General features: G+C 64.2%; 2 protein-coding genes across 2 annotated transcripts; one reads left to right on the top strand and one right to left on the bottom strand.

Moving 5' to 3' along the window:
* Positions 1–3,243: 3,243 nt before the first annotated feature.
* Positions 3,244–6,470, top strand: SYNGR2 (synaptogyrin 2). The gene is made up of 4 exons (XM_075904169.1): positions 3,244–3,401; positions 4,070–4,307; positions 4,803–4,942; positions 5,118–6,470. Exons 1-4 carry the CDS (start codon positions 3,300–3,302, stop codon positions 5,313–5,315), a joined length of 678 nt encoding a protein of 225 aa, XP_075760284.1. The 5' UTR covers positions 3,244–3,299; the 3' UTR covers positions 5,316–6,470.
* Positions 6,471–6,878: 408 nt separating this feature from the next.
* On the bottom strand, positions 6,879–13,150 carry TK1 (thymidine kinase 1). Its single transcript, XM_075904168.1, has 7 exons — positions 13,004–13,150; positions 10,665–10,696; positions 10,194–10,307; positions 9,397–9,490; positions 8,764–8,853; positions 8,566–8,685; positions 6,879–8,479 (listed from the first exon to the last, which is right to left on the bottom strand). Exons 1-7 carry the CDS (start codon positions 13,061–13,063, stop codon positions 8,294–8,296), a joined length of 696 nt encoding a protein of 231 aa, XP_075760283.1. The 5' UTR covers positions 13,064–13,150; the 3' UTR covers positions 6,879–8,293.
* Positions 13,151–14,670: the final 1,520 nt, after the last annotated feature.

The raw sequence follows: 14,670 nt of genomic DNA, 5'->3' as shown, positions 1-14,670 counted from the left end.
AAGCAGCCTCAGCAACAGGCTGGGGGGTTTAGAAGCCGAGACCCCCTCCCCCATCTCAAGGGGGGCTGAGGCATCCTAGGCCTGCCCTGGAACCAGATGACATCTGTGCTGGGCTGTATAAACCACCTCTGTTCTACCGGCTGGTGGAGTCTGTTCATGCCATTTCGGGGTGCAGGAGGTGGGGGACCCCAACGCGCCGTCACAGCGACATTTCCCCGATTTCCACCTGTAGCACGGACCTTTCAATGAGCAATGGCAGGCCAGGAATGGAACTACTAAAACGCATCGCGCCAGCAGACCATTCTACTGAACACCTTTTGTTTTGACTCCTATCCACGGGCCGCGTGTTGAGCCCCACGTAAACCCAAATTGCACAGCGGGCTGCAAACAAACAGGCCACGGGCCGCATGCCACCCAAGGGCCACATGCTGAATAGCCTTGATCTAGAAGATGGTTCTTGGTCCTGCCACAAGAGCAGGGGACTGGACTTGATGACCTCCCGAGGTCCCTGCCAGTGCTAGTGTCTGTGATTATGTTTTTTAACCCCCCCCAGCTTGGTGTCACCCATAAACTTTGTGTTCTCTCTATGCCGATATCTAAATTGCTGATGAAGATACTGAACAGAACCGGTCCCAAAACAGACCCCTGCGAAACCCCCCTTGTTCTGCCCTTCCAGCATGACTGTGAACCACTGACAACGACTCTCTGAGAACGGCTCTGTGACGGCACGTTGGGGGTTCCCCGTCTCCTGCACCCCGAAATGGCACAAACAGACTGCACCAGCCAGTGGAATAGAGGGAGTTTATTGCCTCTCCAGGATACAGCACAGCACAGATGGAATCTGGTCACAGAGCTGGGCTAGGATGCCTCAGGCCCCCTTGAGACGGGGGAGACTGGGCCCCTAAACTCCAGCTCCTCTCCCTAGGCTGTCTCCTCCATGCTCACAGACAGCCAGCAACCAACTAACTAACTTCCAGCCCTGCCCCCCAGCCAGGGCAGCATTCCACCTTCCTTTGTTCCTCTCCATGGGGGGTGGCTGGCCACTGGTTTGCATAGTGACTCATCCTGTTTTGCTGGGACGTGGTCCCCACGGCAGCCAGTGGCGGTTACCCCAGAGCCAGCAGCATAGAAACCAGCCAGGTACCCCCACTACGTCACAGGCTCTCCAGCCAGTTATGCACCCACCTTGTAATAGCCCCATCTACATTGTATTTCCCTGGTTTATTGATATGGGCCATGCTAGACTGAGGGTACGTCTAGACTACATGCTCTGTCGCCAGAGGCATGGAGATTAGGCTACCAGGCATAGGAAAATGAAGCAGCGATTTAAATAATCGCCGCTTCATTTAAATTTACATGACTGCCGCGCTGAGCCAACACACAGCTGATCAGCTGTGTGTCGGCTCAGCGCGGCAGCCATGTAAATTTATATGAAGCAGCGATTATTTAAATCGCTGCTTCATTTTCCTATGTCTGGTAGCCTAATCTCCATGCCTCTGGCGCCAGAGCATGTAGTCTAGACGTACCCCAGATCAAACGCCTTTCTAAAGCCTAGGTATACCCCATCCACCGCTTTCCCCTTATCCACAAGGCTCGTTACGCTATCAAAGAAAGCTATCCGATTGGTCAGAGTGATCTGTCCTTTACAAAGCCATGCTGGCTGTTCCCTGTCACCTTATTATCTTCCAGATATTTGCAGATGATTGCCTTAATTACTTGCTCCATTATCTTCCCTGGCACAGAAGTTAAACTGGCTGGTCTGTACTTTCCTGGGTTGCTCTTATTTCCCTTTTTATAGATGGGCACTAGATTTGCCCTTTTCCAGTCTTCTGGAATCTCCCCTGTCTCCCATGATTTTCCAAAGATGATAGCTAGAGGCTCAGATACCTCCTCTGTCAGCTCCCTGAGTATTCTAGGTGCATTTCATCAGGCCCTGGTGACTTGAAGGCATCTAACTCTTCTAAGTAATTTTTAACTTGTTCTTTTCCTGTTTTTACCTCTCAATCTACCTCCTTCCCACCAGCATTTGCTATTGCAGGCATGCCGTCATCACCAACCTCCTTGCTGAAAACCGAAACAAAGAAGTCATTAACCACCTCTGCCACTTCGACATTTTCTGCTATTGTCTTCCTCTCTTCATTGAGCAATGCGCCTATCCCAGCCTTGGTCTTCCTCTTGCTTCTAATATATTTGCAGAACGTTTTGTCATTAACCTGTACGTCTCTAGCTAGACTGAGCTCCTTTTGTGCCTTCGCCTTTCTCATTTTACCCACGGACTTGTTTTGTTTACATCCATATTCATCCTTTGCACTTTGACCTAGGTTCTACTTTTTACAGGACTCCTTTTGATTTTTAGATCATCCAAGATCTCCTGGTTAAGCCAGGGCGGTGTCTTGCCAGACTTGCTGTCTCTCCTGCCAGTGGAAGGGTGTTCTCTTGTGCCTTTAATAACGTCCCTTTGAAAATCTGCCAGTTGTCTTCAATGGCTTTTCCTCTTAGTTTTGCTTCCCACGAGTTTGCTAATGTCTGTCTGATGAGCGTGAGGGAGGGTGGGCAGGAGAGGGAGGCCAGGCCTCAGAGGAGGGGAGGGACGGAGGCGGGACAAGGGGATTTATATTGGGCAGAGCTTGGATTTCACCTCCATTCAAAGCGACCTCGTGCTCGGAAAGGTCGGAGACCCCTGAGCTAGTCTCCTGCTTCCTGGCTTGTCACCGCTCACCGCTCAGCAGCGGGCCCTGCCTCTTCTCCCGCGGCGGCTTCCTTCGCTTCAGGGCCTCCGGGGAGGGGCCCGGCAAGGGCTTTCAGGAAGCCCAGGGGGCGATCCAGGCGCAGTCCCGCAGCAGCCTGAGCTTGGCGGCACGTCCCACCGAGGCGCGGGCTGCGGCCGGGAAAGCTGAGGGTGCTGGGACCGCTTGGTCCCTAGGGAGCCGCGGGCCTGCTCCTTGTCTGTAAGGCCCCGTCGGGGCGCTGCTCGCCCCTCGCTCGCCCCGCTCTACCGAGGGCCGAGACGCGGCCCGTTCCGCGGGTGCCCGTGCCACGGGCTCTACACTGCAGCCCCGGTGCAGAGAGGCGCCCCGGCCCGGCCGCGCTGGGCTCCCGCGGACCCCCGCGTCCAGCCCCTCGGCCACGCACGGGGGCGCTGGCGAGCCCGGGAAGCCCTGAGCGCCCCAGGCCGCGGGAGGCGGGATCTGCCCGGGCAGGGCGGCCCCGGACGCGGAGCCAGCCCAGGCGCGGGCCCCTCCCCCGGGGCGGGGCGCGGGGCTCAAGCGGGCGGGGCGCGCAGGCTGGGCGGCTGCAGCATGGAGAGCGGCGGGGCCTACGGAGCGGCCAGGGCCGGCGGCACCTTCGACCTGCTGCGCTTCCTGCAGCGGCCGCAGGTCCTGACGCGGCTGCTGAGCGCGGTGAGCGGCGCGGGGCGCGGGGGGGCTCCCGGGGCGCGGGCCCCTGGGGCGGGGCGCGAGGCTTCCTGCTGCGCGTCGGCCCGCTGGCCCCGCTCCAGCCCGAGCTCGGGCGCTGCCGGGTGCGGGAGGAGCCGCCCGTGTCCGCCCCCTCGGGGCGCGGCAGCAGCCCATCAGCTGACTGCTCCGGCCGCCGGGTGCCAGGCACGTGAGCGCGGGGCCTGCCGGGCGTCTCGCCAGCGCTGCCTGGACCGGGGCGCCCCCGCGTTCAGCTGCTGCGGGACCCTCCGGGGCCAGGCGGCTGCTGGGGAGTTTCTGGCTGGTGCCGCCTTGCACTGCTGCGGGGGGCAGTGCCAAGCCGTGTCCCCCCCTTACCCAGGGGTGCAGTTCAGTCCCCTGCTCCCGTTAATATGCAAATCCGGAGTCGCAGCCCGGCCCCTAATGACAGTGCCCACCCCGTGCACTGCCCCAGTGCAGCCTTTTCCCTGCTTCCTGGGCATCCTCCCCACCCAGAGGTGGGTGGGTGGCCCTGGGGCCAGCCTGGCCAAAGTGCCCCTTAGCCCTCTCTGCACGGCACGAACACCCGCCTGGCGTGGCAGCCAGGTGCAGCTGGACATGCGGGGTCCTCCGAGTGGCTCCGCTTCTGCCCGCTGACGCCAGGCTGCCCCCAGGTGTTCGCCCTCATCGTGTTCTCCTGCATCTTCGGTGAGGGCTACATCAACCCGCACGACTCGGCTCAGCTCCACTGCATCTTCAACCACAACGAGGACGCCTGCCGCTACGGCATCGCCATCGGCGTCCTGGCCTTCCTGGCCTGCATCTTCTTCTTCTGCATCGACATCTACTTCCCTCAGCTCAGCAGCGCTGCGGACCGCAAGTACCTGGTCCTGGCCGACTTGGGCTTTTCAGGTAAGGGCCGCTGGGGCAGCGGGGGCCGGGCCTGGCTGATTCGGAGGCTTCCTGAGACGGGGCCGTGATGATCCTTGTGTGACATGAGCCAGAGCACTGCCCAGAGCAGTGAGAAACGCCCCCCACCTTAGGGCTTCTGCACTAGTGGCTGCCCTTGTCCATCTCCTTGGCTGGCTGGTTCTTTCAGCGCCATGCCCAGCTGAGCTCGGTTCTGCTTCTGCCTGGCAGAAAGTGCCTCAGCCGCGTGCCCAGTGGTGACCCTTCCTGCCCCCTTGCCAGAGCATGGGGCCAGGGGGCTCCGCACCTAGCCCAGGAGGCTGCCAGCCAAGTGCTGGGTGATGCTCGGGGAGTGGAAGCCCACAGGGCTGCTTAGGCCCTGCCCGCCCCATGGGCGCTGGGTGACCTTAAGCCCTCCATGTGGGGTAGGGGATGGGCTTGCCCCCTGGCAAGGCTGCAGGACCCATCCATTGTGCTCTCTCTCCCCCTCCCCCCAAGCTCTCTGGACCTTCCTGTGGTTCATCGGCTTTTGCTTCCTGACCAGCCAGTGGTCTGTGACGCAGCTGGACAATGTGAGTGTGGGGGCCGACTCGGCCCGAGCGGCCATTGCCTTCAGCTTCTTCTCCATCTTCTCCTGGGTGAGTGGCGCTTTCCTCGCCCACAGGGCTCGGGCCTCGGTCCCGTGGGGAGGAGGCTGGAGCACCCCATCAGCCTGGATCGGGCAGCGTCGCTGTGACCTGCCCTGCATCCCCGGGGTGAACAGGCCCTGGAACCTGCAGGGCTTGGCTTTGCTGACAGCTGCTCTCTTTCTAGGGGCTCCTGATCACCTTTGCTCTCCAGAGGTACAGGATGGGCGTGGAGGATTTTACCAACAGCTACGTCGACCCCAGCCCAGCCCCCTCCACCCCCTACTCCGTGTACCCTGATGTCAGTCATGACAACTACCAGCAGCCGCCCTTCACCCAGACCGGAGAGACCACGGAGGGCTACCAGCCCCCACCCACCTACTGAGCCCTGGGCCACCAGGGAGCACTGCACAAGTGCAGTTCTTGTGGGGCAGGGGGTACCTTGACTAGGGGTGGGGGCAGGTGAGTGGTGGCTGCTTAACAGGGCGTTGGTGTGAGAAGGCCCAAGGAGAGGCTGGAAGCTCCCTGGCTGAGCCCTGGGGCGCGCAGGGGGAGGAGGCAGGACGTGCGACTTGCCCCTTCCGCACGGAGAGCCGCTGGCTGTGCCTGCAGGAGGCAGGTATCTGCATGGGGGTGGGGCTTCCCTCAGCTCAGGTGGCTGAGGGCTGTGCAGGGGCCTGCATCCAGGCAGGCCACCTCTTCCTGTTTGGACAGGGCTGGCCGCTGCAGCCTGGCCCCCTCCCAGCTGTGCCAACACTGGGATTTTCACTCATTTTCTCTTGTTCCACACACGGGTGAACTTTACACCCCCACTCCTGTCCTGGCTGCCGCTGCACCAGCCCTTGCAGGTTGGCCTCCCTAAGTGCCACCTTGCCTGCGGGATGTCTGGATCCCCAGCTGCTACCTTGCTCTGCCGGTCTGTGCCTGGCCCAGCAGTTCCCGACTGGCTCCTCCCCTCCACTGCTGGGTGAGCTTGGTGCCGCAGGGCAGGACTAACCCTCTTGCAAACCCTGATCTGTATATAGAGCTTTTTGAGTTTTGCTGCCTCGTTAGGGGCTGTGCCTTACCTCGCCCCCAGCAACGGGGGCTGCTCTGTGGGTCCCACATGGGGTGAGATGCCCCAGGCAGAGGGCACCTGCTGCAGCCTTCCTGCACTGATGGGGGCCTGTGCACAGGGGTGGGGTGCTGAGCTGCACTGTTTTCTCCTGCTCTCCCTGAGCAGGTTGGGTAGCTTTGGGCTGAGGGAGACGCTCCTCTGTGTTCAGAGCACAACTCTGCCTCCTCCAACCCCAGCAACTGCTCCTCGCAGGGGCCTGGGGCGTCACCCGTCTCCTGCCTCTGAAGCAGCAAAGCAGGGACAAGGACAGCTGTTCTGCCTTGTGTACTCTCCCTGCTCAGTTTTCCTGGTGGGTAAAGTCTCAGGTTGCTACTTCCCAAGTGCCCCTGTTCTGGGAAGCAATGTGGGAGCCGTAAGCCTAAGCTGACTGGTTTCAATACTTGTTTCCCTGTGGGGAGCTGGAATAAAGCCTTTTTCCACTTGTGGCTGCTGCCTGTCTGGGGCTGGGGCGCTCTGAGGGCAGGGGGGATGTGGACTTTCCCTCCCTCGGTGCGGCCGAATGCCTGTTTAGCCCTCTGCACTATTTCTGCTTAGGAAAGGGTGGGCTTCCTGCCTTGAGGGTAGGTTAGGAAATGCAGCATTCTGCCTAGAGCAAGCTGATCTGAGCCAAGCACTGTGTAATCATTGCACATGCCTATTTTTAGCACAGCACCACTGACCCCATGGCTGCAAGGGCGGTGGAGTTGGAGAGCCTGCAGGCAGCTCCCCTAACTAAGCTGTATGACATGACACTTCCAGCACAGGCCCTGGGTCAGTACAGGACCAGGACCAGGAGCACCACCCCGGCCTCAGCAAGAACACCGTGCCCATGGGCATTGATGCATGGCACACTGAGTTTCATTACATTTCATTTCATTGTAAAGGTTCCCCCTGCAGTTAGACCCAGCACTAAGCAATGAACCCCCTCTGCTAATGGTGCAGCCTGGAGCACGGTAAGCCTCCCTGAGTCAGGGCTCAGTCCCTCCCAAAGCAGCAAGCCGGGCATGGTGAGCGTAAGCCCAGGTGACAAGGCAGGGTGGTGCCAGTTGCTTTCTCCAGGGAAGGGAAGGTCTGTGCTCATGGCCAGGGACTACAAAATGCTTGCTACTTAGTGGCCAGGGGCTTCAGCCAGCCAGCTGCCATGGGCATGAGGCACCAGTGGGAGAGACCAAGCCCTAGAGAGAAAGGGGAGAGAGCTTTGCTAAGGACACCGGAAGAAATGCAGATAAGAGTGGAAGCAGACAGGCGCGCTCAGGTCCATGTTGGAGGGAGGCCCTCACTTACGCAGCCAGTTCTTGGGACAGCAGCGCCATAGGGCAAGTCATAGATTCACTCGACAAGGGTGGGACATGCAATGCTCCTCAGAGCCCCGCCTGCACGCCCTTCTGGTGAGGCCCCAGGGCCTTGGACAGCTGTCTGCCCCAAGGAGAGTTTGCAGGGAGCAGCTGTGCATAGTGACAGATCTGGGCTCCACTGACGCAGCTACTGCCCTTTAACAGCAGCCCCAGCTGCACCTCACCTCAGGCGAGCCTCTTAAAAGCTTGATCACCCTCCAGTCACGGTGGCGTCCATTCTGTTCCCTCATGGGGGGTGCTCAGGGAGGAGCAGAGCCTCACAGCTGTAGCACAAACTAAAAACAGAACCTCCACCTCACCCTCAAAACGCAACACACCAAGGCCCCCTTCACTGCTGGGAACAGGGGGGGCAGAAGGGGACCCTTGGAATAGGAAAGCCTTGATTTAGGCCAACTCTGCATTGTCACTGAGCAAATTTAAATGAGAGAAAAGGCCTCAAATTGGGCAGTCACTGAAGTGGAACGGGCAAGGGAAATTCATGAGCTGCATAAGTATCGTGGGGGAAAATGGGGACTCAGGAGGGAGGCTAAGGGCTGGCATGCACTGATAGGAGGACTAAGGCCCTTCACCTTACATGGAGTACAAGGCAGTAAAATGAAGAGGCTAAAGCAATTGGGTCCTCTGGACCCACAGGCACCTAGAGACGGGGCATCCAGATCCATAAGCTCGTTAGGAACAGGGTCTATAACATTGCAAGTCTGGCTGCCTCCAGTTTCTTGCCCAGGTTCCTTGGCAAAGGACTTGCCCGATTCCTGTTTGTCATTGTTCTCCCCTCATCCCTTTTCCAGGGAGGCTTGCCTGGTTCTTTGTAGCTCAGCGTGCACAAGCAAAGCCCCGAGACAGCTCTGGGCTGAACACAGGGGAAGCGAGCCCTAAGGAAGGGCCACAGCTGCAGTCTCTAGCTGCCCCTGCTCAGTTTGTGGAGCTAAACTGCATCTGTAAAGAAGCCAGGACCTTCCGGGAGGCTCTGACATCCAGCTGTTTGGGCCCCACAGGCAGGTTCTCCTTCGTGTCCAGTCCAGCCTGCTGAGGTCGCTTCCTGAAGTAGCAGACGCGACAGACAGAGTGATACTTGTCTGACCCTCCAATGACTTCAACCTGGCAGGAGAGAGAAGGGTAGAAGGGGATGCTCCTTCCTCCTGAGCGTACATACGATGGGCAGATCATTTTGCCTAGATTCTTACCTCCCTCTCAGCTCCCAGCCTCTTGGTGTATGAAGCTTCCCGGTAACACTCCATGCACACAGCGTTCAGCTTCACCACGCTCTCCGCCAAGGGGACCAGGTTGAGGATGCTCCCAAACGCCTGCAGCAAAAAGACAGGCAGCTTGGTACAGCAACAGAGCACTAAGGAGGAGCCAGTTATTCTGTTACGAGAAGTTACCTTCCTCTGGAAGGTCCCATCAAGGGCAGCAACGATTACGGTTTTCCCTGCATTGGCCATCGCTTCGCAAAACTCCACAATGTCTGGGAACTAGACCAGCACAAAAAGGAGTTTCAGGACACAGAGCACAGCTCAGAAGAAGTGCTGCCGGCAGCCTTGAATTCAGAAGCTCCCCCACCACAGCAGGACAGGGCCCCAGCTAGCAAGCAACATTACCTGAGCAAAGGGGAGTCTTCCCAATTCAGACCAGGGGTGCAGTGGGAGGTAACCCTGAGTGGGCCATGGCCCACTTACGTGGCATCTAGGCTCACCTCTCTGCCCTGCCAGACACTCTAGTCAGGGCTTAACCCCCACCCCCATCATTGCCCAGCAACCTGGGGTCGGGGCCCACCCAAGTGGGCCCTTCTGGCTACACCATGGGTTCAGACTAAGCATGGCCCCATAGCAAGTGCTGTAAGGGATGACACTAGGTCACACAGATATGGTGGGACGACAAGAGCTCCACACAAGACTATTTGACCCCTTAACATGTAGCGTCTAAGATTTTTCTTTGCATTTCCCATCCTATGAGCATCAACCCCTCCAAGGTTATTGAACAGGAAACAATAGCAGACAGGGATATGGAGAACTTACAAACTGCCCCTCATCAATACCAATTACAGCTGACCCAAGCGCCTCCTGGTGCACATCTTTGAGGCAGCAGGCTGACAGAGCCTCCATGGTATTCCTGCAAAGAGGAATGGGCAGCTGGCAAGAGTGGTTCTACATAGGAAGGAGCTATGAAAAAACAAGGGTGTGACGGCGCGATGGGGTTCCCCTGTCTCCTGCACCCCGAAATGGCACAAACAGACTGCACCAGCCGGTGGAATAGAGGAAGTTTATTGCCTCTCCAGGATACAGCACAGCACAGATGGAATCTGGTCACAGAGCTGGGCTAGGATGCCTCAGGCCCCCTTGAGATGGGGGAGACTGGGCCCCTAAACTCCAGCCCCTTTCCCTAGGCTGTCTCCTCCATGCTTCCAGCCAACAACTCACTAACCCTCTTCCAGCCCTGCCCCCCAGCCAGGGCAGCATCCCCCTTCCTTTGTTCCTCTCCATGGGGGGGGGTGGTTCAACAAGTTTGGCATTACCTTTGCAGAGTGAGGCTTTCCCTGCTGGGTCTTGCTCCAGACAGCAGGGGTCACCACAGCCCAGCAAGTACCCCCACTACGTCACAGAGGGTTCAAGCTGTTCTGAGGGGCCTAACCCTGTGCCACTTACACTTGCTGCGGCTGCGGGTCAGCTAGCTGTAAAGAACACCCCTCCTGAAAGCAGCATGTGGAGGGCCGAAGGGCTGCCAAGTGCCTAGACAAGCACCACTGAAGGCAGGCCTGGTGAACTGTAAGCAGAGTTCTCTATAGTTACCCGCCCCGATACTGGGATGAGCTCACCTGTCGTGTGTGGAGACCCCATTGGTGCCGTAGCGCGTGTCCTTGGCATACTTTATCAAAAGGCATTTGTACTGTGCAATCTGGAATCTGCGGACCCGGCGCAGGAGCTCCGTGCTACAAGACAATCAGCCCCAGCATGAGGCTAGCACAGGGGCAGGAATGGCTATTACCGCCAAGGATTCCCCCAATGCAAAGCAGCATCCCAGCAGGAGGCAGCGCAGCGGGGGCAGGCCTACCAAGGACACAGAGGCCAGCTGGCAGCCCTGTGATGGGAGCAGGGACCTGGGGAGGCAGGTGGGCAGCACGAAGGGCCCTTTGTGGCTCCGCTAGCAGCTGATCTAGGCACGGACGCCCAGCAAAGCAGCTTAAGCGCCAGCCCCTGCCCCGGGGCCCCAGCCCAGCCTCGGGCAGCGCGACCCACCCCCGGAGACTCGACGAGGGACCCCCCAGCGAGAACCCCGCAGCCCCTACCTCTTCCCGGAGAACATGGGCCCGAAAATCACCTGGGGAGACAGGAAACGACCTGAGACCGGGGCTGAGTGAGCCCCCCCCGAACCCCAGCATCCGAACGCCACCCCCGGGCCTGCGCCCCCCCGAACCCCGGCATCCCGAACCCCCCCCGGGCCTGCGCCCCCCCGAACCCCGGCATCCCGAACCCCCCCGGGCCTGCGCCCCCCCGAACCCCGGCATCCCGAACCCCCCCCCGGGCCTTCACCCCCCCCGAACCCCGGCATCCCGAACCCCCCCGGACCTGCGCCCCCCCGAACCCCGGCATCCGAACGCCACCCCCGGGCCTGCGCCCCCCCGAACCCCGGCATCCCGAACCCCCCCCGGGCCTGCGCCCCCCCGAACCCCGGCATCCCGAACCCCCCCGGGCCTGCGCCCCCCCGAACCCCGGCATCCCGAACCCCCCCCGGGCCTTCACCCCCCCCGAACCCCGGCATCCCGAACCCCCCCGGGCCTGCGCCCCCCCGAACCGCGGCATCCGAACGCCACCCCCGGGCCTGCGCCCCCCCGAACCCCGGCATCCCGAACCCCCCCCGGGCCTGCGCCCCCCCGAACCCCCCCCGGGCCTGCGCCCCCCCGAACCCCGGCATCCCGAACCCCCCCCCGGGCCTGCGCCCCCCCGAACCCCGGCATCCCGAACCCCCCCGGGCCCGCCCCCCCCGAACCCGGCATCCCGAACCCCCCCCCCGGGCCTGCCCCCGCCCCCCGAACCCCGGCATCCCGAACCCCCCCGGGCCCGCCCCCCCCGAACCCCGGCATCCCGAACCCCCCCTGGCCTGCGCCCCCCCAAACCCCGGCATCCCGAACCCCCCCGGGCCTGCGCCCCCCCGAACCCCGGCATCCAGAACCCCCCCCGGGCTTGCGCCCCCCCCGAACCCCGGCATCCCGAACCCCCCCCCGGGCCTGCATCCCCCCCGAACCCTGGCATCCCGAACCCCCCCGGGCCTGCGCCCCCCCGAACCCCGGCATCCCGAACCCCCCCGGGCCTGCACCCCCCCCGAACCCCGGCATCCCGAACCCCCCCGGGCCCGCCCCCCGAACCCCGGCATCCAGAACCCCCCCCGGGCCTGCGCCCCCCCGAACCCCGGCATCCAGAACCCCCCCCGGGCCCGCCCCCCGAACCCCGGCATCCAGAACCCCCCCGGGCCTGCGCCCCCCCGAACCCCGGCATCCAGAACCCCCCCCGGGCCTGCACCCCCCCCGAACCCCGGCATCCAGAACCCCCCCCGGGCCTGCACCCCCCCCCCGAACCCCGGCATCCAGAACCCCCCCCGGGCCTGCACCCCCCCCCCGAACCCCGGCATCCCGAACCCCCCCCCGGGCCTGCGCCCCCCCGAACCCCGGCATCCCGAACCCCCCCCCGGGCCTGCGCCCCCCCGAACCCGGCATCCCGAACCCCCCCGGGCCCGCCCCCCCCGAACCCCGGCATCCCGAACCCCCCCCCGGGCCTGCGCCCCCCCCGAACCCGGCATCCCGAACCCCCCCCCGGGCCTGCGCCCCCCCCGAACCCGGCATCCCGAACCCCCCCCCGGGCCTGCGCCCCCCCGAACCCCGGCATCCCGAACCCCCCCCCGGGCCTGCGCCCCCCCGAACCCGGCATCCCGAACCCCCCCGGGCCCGCCCCCCCCGAACCCCGGCATCCCGAACCCCCCCGGGCCTGCGCCCCCCCCGAACCCGGCATCCCGAACCCCCCCCCCGGGCCTGCGCCCCCCCGAACCCGGCATCCCGAACCCCCCCGGGCCTGCACCCCCCCCCGAACCCGGCATCCCGAACCCCCCCGGGCCCGCCCCCCCCGAACCCCGGCATCCCGAACCCCCCCGGGCCTGCGCCCCCCCCGAACCCGGCATCCCGAACCCCCCCCCCGGGCCTGCGCCCCCCCGAACCCCGGCATCCCGAACCCCCCCCCGGGCCTGCGCCCCCCCCCGAACCCGGCATCCCGAACCCCCCCGGGCCCGCCCCCCCCGAACCCGGCATCCCGAACCCCCCCCCCGGGCCTGCGCCCCCCCCCCGAACCCGGCATCCCGAACCCCCCCCCGGGCCTGCGCCCCCCCCGAACCCGGCATCCCGAACCCCCCCCCCGGGCCTGCGCCCCCCCCCGAACCCGGCATCCCGAACCCCCCCGGGCCCGCCCCCCCCGAACCCGGCATCCCGAACCCCCCCCCGGGCCTGCGCCCCCCCCCGAACCCCGCATCCCGAACCCCCCCCCGGGCCTGCGCCCCCCCCCGAACCCGGCATCCCGAACCCCCCCCCGGGCCTGCGCCCCCCCCGAACCCGGCATCCCGAACCCCCCCGCCCCCCCGCACCTGGATCTGCCCACGCGCCTTGGCGGGGGAGCCGGGCCCGGGCGCGCTCAGGTGGCTCATCCCGCTGCTGCTGCGCAGGGGCCCGCGCGCCTCGGCTCCTCCAGCGGCGCCGGCCAATCAGCAGCGGGCCAGTCCCGCGCGCGCCCCGGGCCACCAATCAGCGGCCTGGCGGGAAACGTCCTCGGATGCGGGGCGGGGCGGTCACGGGGTCACTGCCCCCCCCCATCGCCCAGGGCCCCCCCGGCCCGCAGCGCGTTCGCCCCGCCCCGCCCCGAGCCGCGCAGCCCCGGGGCGGGTGCAGAGGGGCGAGACCGTGGCGGGATTCCGGGGGGGGGGTTGGTCCAAGCCAAATGAAAGCGGGGGGGGGAGCGGGGATTGCAGGGGGGGCTGATCCAAGCCAAGTGGAAGCGGGGGGGGAGCGGGGATTGCAGGGGGGGTTGGTCCAAGCCAAATGAAAGCGGGGGGGGGGGGGGGGGAGCGGGGATTGCAGGGGGGCTGATCCAAGCCAAGTGGAAGCGGGGGGGGAGGAGCGGGGATTGCAGGGGGGGTTGGTCCAAGCCAAATGAAAGCGGGGGGGGGGGGGGGGAGCGGGGATTGCAGGGGGGCTGATCCAAGCCAAGTGGAAGCGGGGGGGGGGAGGGAACGGAGATTGCAGGGGGGGGGCTGATCCAAGCCAAGTGGAAGCGGGGGGGGGGGAGCGGGGATTGCAGGGGGGGCTGATCCAAGCCAAGTGGAAGCGGGGGGGGGGGAGCGGGGATTGCAGGGGGGGCTGATCCAAGCCAAGTGGAAGCGGGGGGGGGGAGGGAACGGAGATTGCAGGGGGGGGGCTGATCCAAGCCAAGTGGAAGCGGGGGGGGGGGGGAGCGGGGATTGCAGGGGGGGCTGATCCAAGCCAAGTGGAAGCGGGGGGGGGGGAGCGGGGATTGCAGGGGGGGCTGATCCAAGCCAAGTGGAAGCGGGGGGGGGGGGGGAGCGGGGATTGCAGGGGGGGCTGATCCAAGCCAAGTGGAAGCGGGGGGGGGGGAATTGCAGGGGGGGCTGATCCAAGCCAAGTGGAAGCGGGGGGGGGGGGGAGCGGGGATTGCAGGGGGGGCTGATCCAAGCCAAGTGGAAGCGGGGGGGGGGAGCGGGGATTGCAGGGGGGGCTGATCCAAGCCAAATGAAAGCGGGGGGGGAGCGGGGATTGCAGGGGGGGTTGGTCCAAGCCAAATGAAAGCGGGGGGGGGGGAGCGGGGATTCCGGGGGGGGGTTGGTCCAAGCCAAATGAAAGCGGGGGGGGGAGCGGGGATTGCAGGGGGGGGTTGGTCCAAGCCAAATGAAAGCGGGGGGGGGGAGCGGGGATTGCAGGGGGGGCTGATCCAAGCCAAGTGGAAGCGGGGGGGGGGGGGAACGGAGATTGCAGGGGGGGCTGATCCAAGCCAAGTGGAAGCGGGGGGGGGGGGGGGAGCGGGGATTGCAGGGGGGGCTGATCCAAGCCAAGTGGAAGGGGGGGGAGCGGGGATTGCAGGGGGGCTGATCCAAGCCAAGTGGAAGCGGGGGGGGGCGGGGATTGCAGAGGGGGCTGATCCAAGCCAAGTGGAAGCGGGGGGGGGGGGGAACGGAGATTGCAGGGGGGGCTGATCCAAGCCAAGTGGAAGCGGGGGGGGGGGGAACGGAGATTGCAGGGG

The sequence above is a fragment of the Pelodiscus sinensis genome, chromosome 20 (assembly GCF_049634645.1).
Source record: "Pelodiscus sinensis isolate JC-2024 chromosome 20, ASM4963464v1, whole genome shotgun sequence".
Lineage (NCBI taxonomy): Eukaryota > Metazoa > Chordata > Testudines > Trionychidae > Pelodiscus > Pelodiscus sinensis.
This window is presented reverse-complemented; position numbering and strand designations above follow the sequence as displayed.

What these genes read in the sequence shown, in the direction of transcription:
- SYNGR2 (XM_075904169.1), top strand. Translation starts at nt 3,300, where the DNA reads ATGGAGAGCGGCGGGGCCTACGGAGCGGCCAGGGCCGGCGGCACCTTC. An exon ending in GGCCGACTTGGGCTTTTCAG is followed by an intron (nt 4,308 to 4,802) that starts GTAAGGGCCGCT and finishes CCTCCCCCCAAG; the next exon opens with CTCTCTGGACCTTCCTGTGG. An exon ending in TCTTCTCCATCTTCTCCTGG is followed by an intron (nt 4,943 to 5,117) that starts GTGAGTGGCGCT and finishes CTCTCTTTCTAG; the next exon opens with GGGCTCCTGATCACCTTTGC.
- TK1 (XM_075904168.1), bottom strand. Translation starts at nt 13,063, where the DNA reads ATGAGCCACCTGAGCGCGCCCGGGCCCGGCTCCCCCGCCAAGGCGCGT. An exon ending in AGGCGCGTGGGCAGATCCAG is followed by an intron (nt 10,697 to 13,003) that starts GTGCGGGGGGGC and finishes CTGTCTCCCCAG; the next exon opens with GTGATTTTCGGGCCCATGTT. An exon ending in GGGGTCTCCACACACGACAG is followed by an intron (nt 9,491 to 10,193) that starts GTGAGCTCATCC and finishes TCCTCTTTGCAG; the next exon opens with GAATACCATGGAGGCTCTGT.